The 716-nt window shown below is 36.0% G+C and overlaps 1 protein-coding gene across 1 annotated transcript in view; it reads right to left on the minus strand.

Moving 5' to 3' along the window:
- CFAP54 (cilia and flagella associated protein 54) overlaps nt 1-716 on the minus strand; it is a 602,528-nt gene that overhangs the window by 593,189 nt on the left and 8,623 nt on the right. The window contains 1 exon segment of the mRNA XM_042782173.1: nt 283-358. Coding sequence (XP_042638107.1) covers nt 283-358 — 76 coding nt within the window.

Genomic DNA, 716 nt, shown 5'->3' on the forward strand with positions numbered 1-716 from the left:
TTAAAAAAATGAGTCTAAACATCAAAGTAATAGTTTATTTTTAGTATTATAAATACTTTAATAGCCCCCTTTCCCATTAGTGAAAAGTAGACACAACTTTTCTTTGTGCCTCTTTAAGTAAATGTTTAAATATCCTAGTATCTGGGCCTTTCCATCTGAATCATTCTGAATCCATAGCCACTACCATCATCAGCTTGCTTTATCAACTTTAACATGCTCCTTCCTTTCTCCCCTCCTTCACCAATATCTCTTCCACCCACATGGTTACTCCTCAACCCCAACCCATGCTGTATATCATCACTTTCTTATTAAGGAGAAGCATAAAGATGGAAACAGGAGTCCTGTCAAAGCTGTTATTCTGCTCACACGAATACAGCTTACAAATTAGATTTTACCTCATTTTTTTCCTGTAGTTTTCCAGACTCTGTATATTCAAGTTTCTGAGAATCATAATTCAATCACATGAGGCTAAGGTGATTCTCTAATTCTGGCAGCAGAAAAATAGATTTTAGTTCTTCATTATGAAAGTTCCTCTGCTTCTTAGCCTTTATTTGGTAAATTTCCTTCCCAGACGAGAAGGATGAAGGCCCAGACAACAGAAATGGAGGAGGAAACTTAAGCAGAGAGATTAAAGATTGCAAAAAATATTGACTACTGCCCACATCTGGCCTAAAACCTCTTCAAAGAAAATAATTCTTTATTCAAGAATCCCAGGT

This window comes from Orycteropus afer, unplaced genomic scaffold (genome assembly GCF_000298275.1).
Source record: "Orycteropus afer afer isolate SDZICR_OR568_19922 unplaced genomic scaffold, OryAfe1.0 scaffold00253, whole genome shotgun sequence".
Taxonomy (NCBI): domain Eukaryota; kingdom Metazoa; phylum Chordata; class Mammalia; order Tubulidentata; family Orycteropodidae; genus Orycteropus; species Orycteropus afer.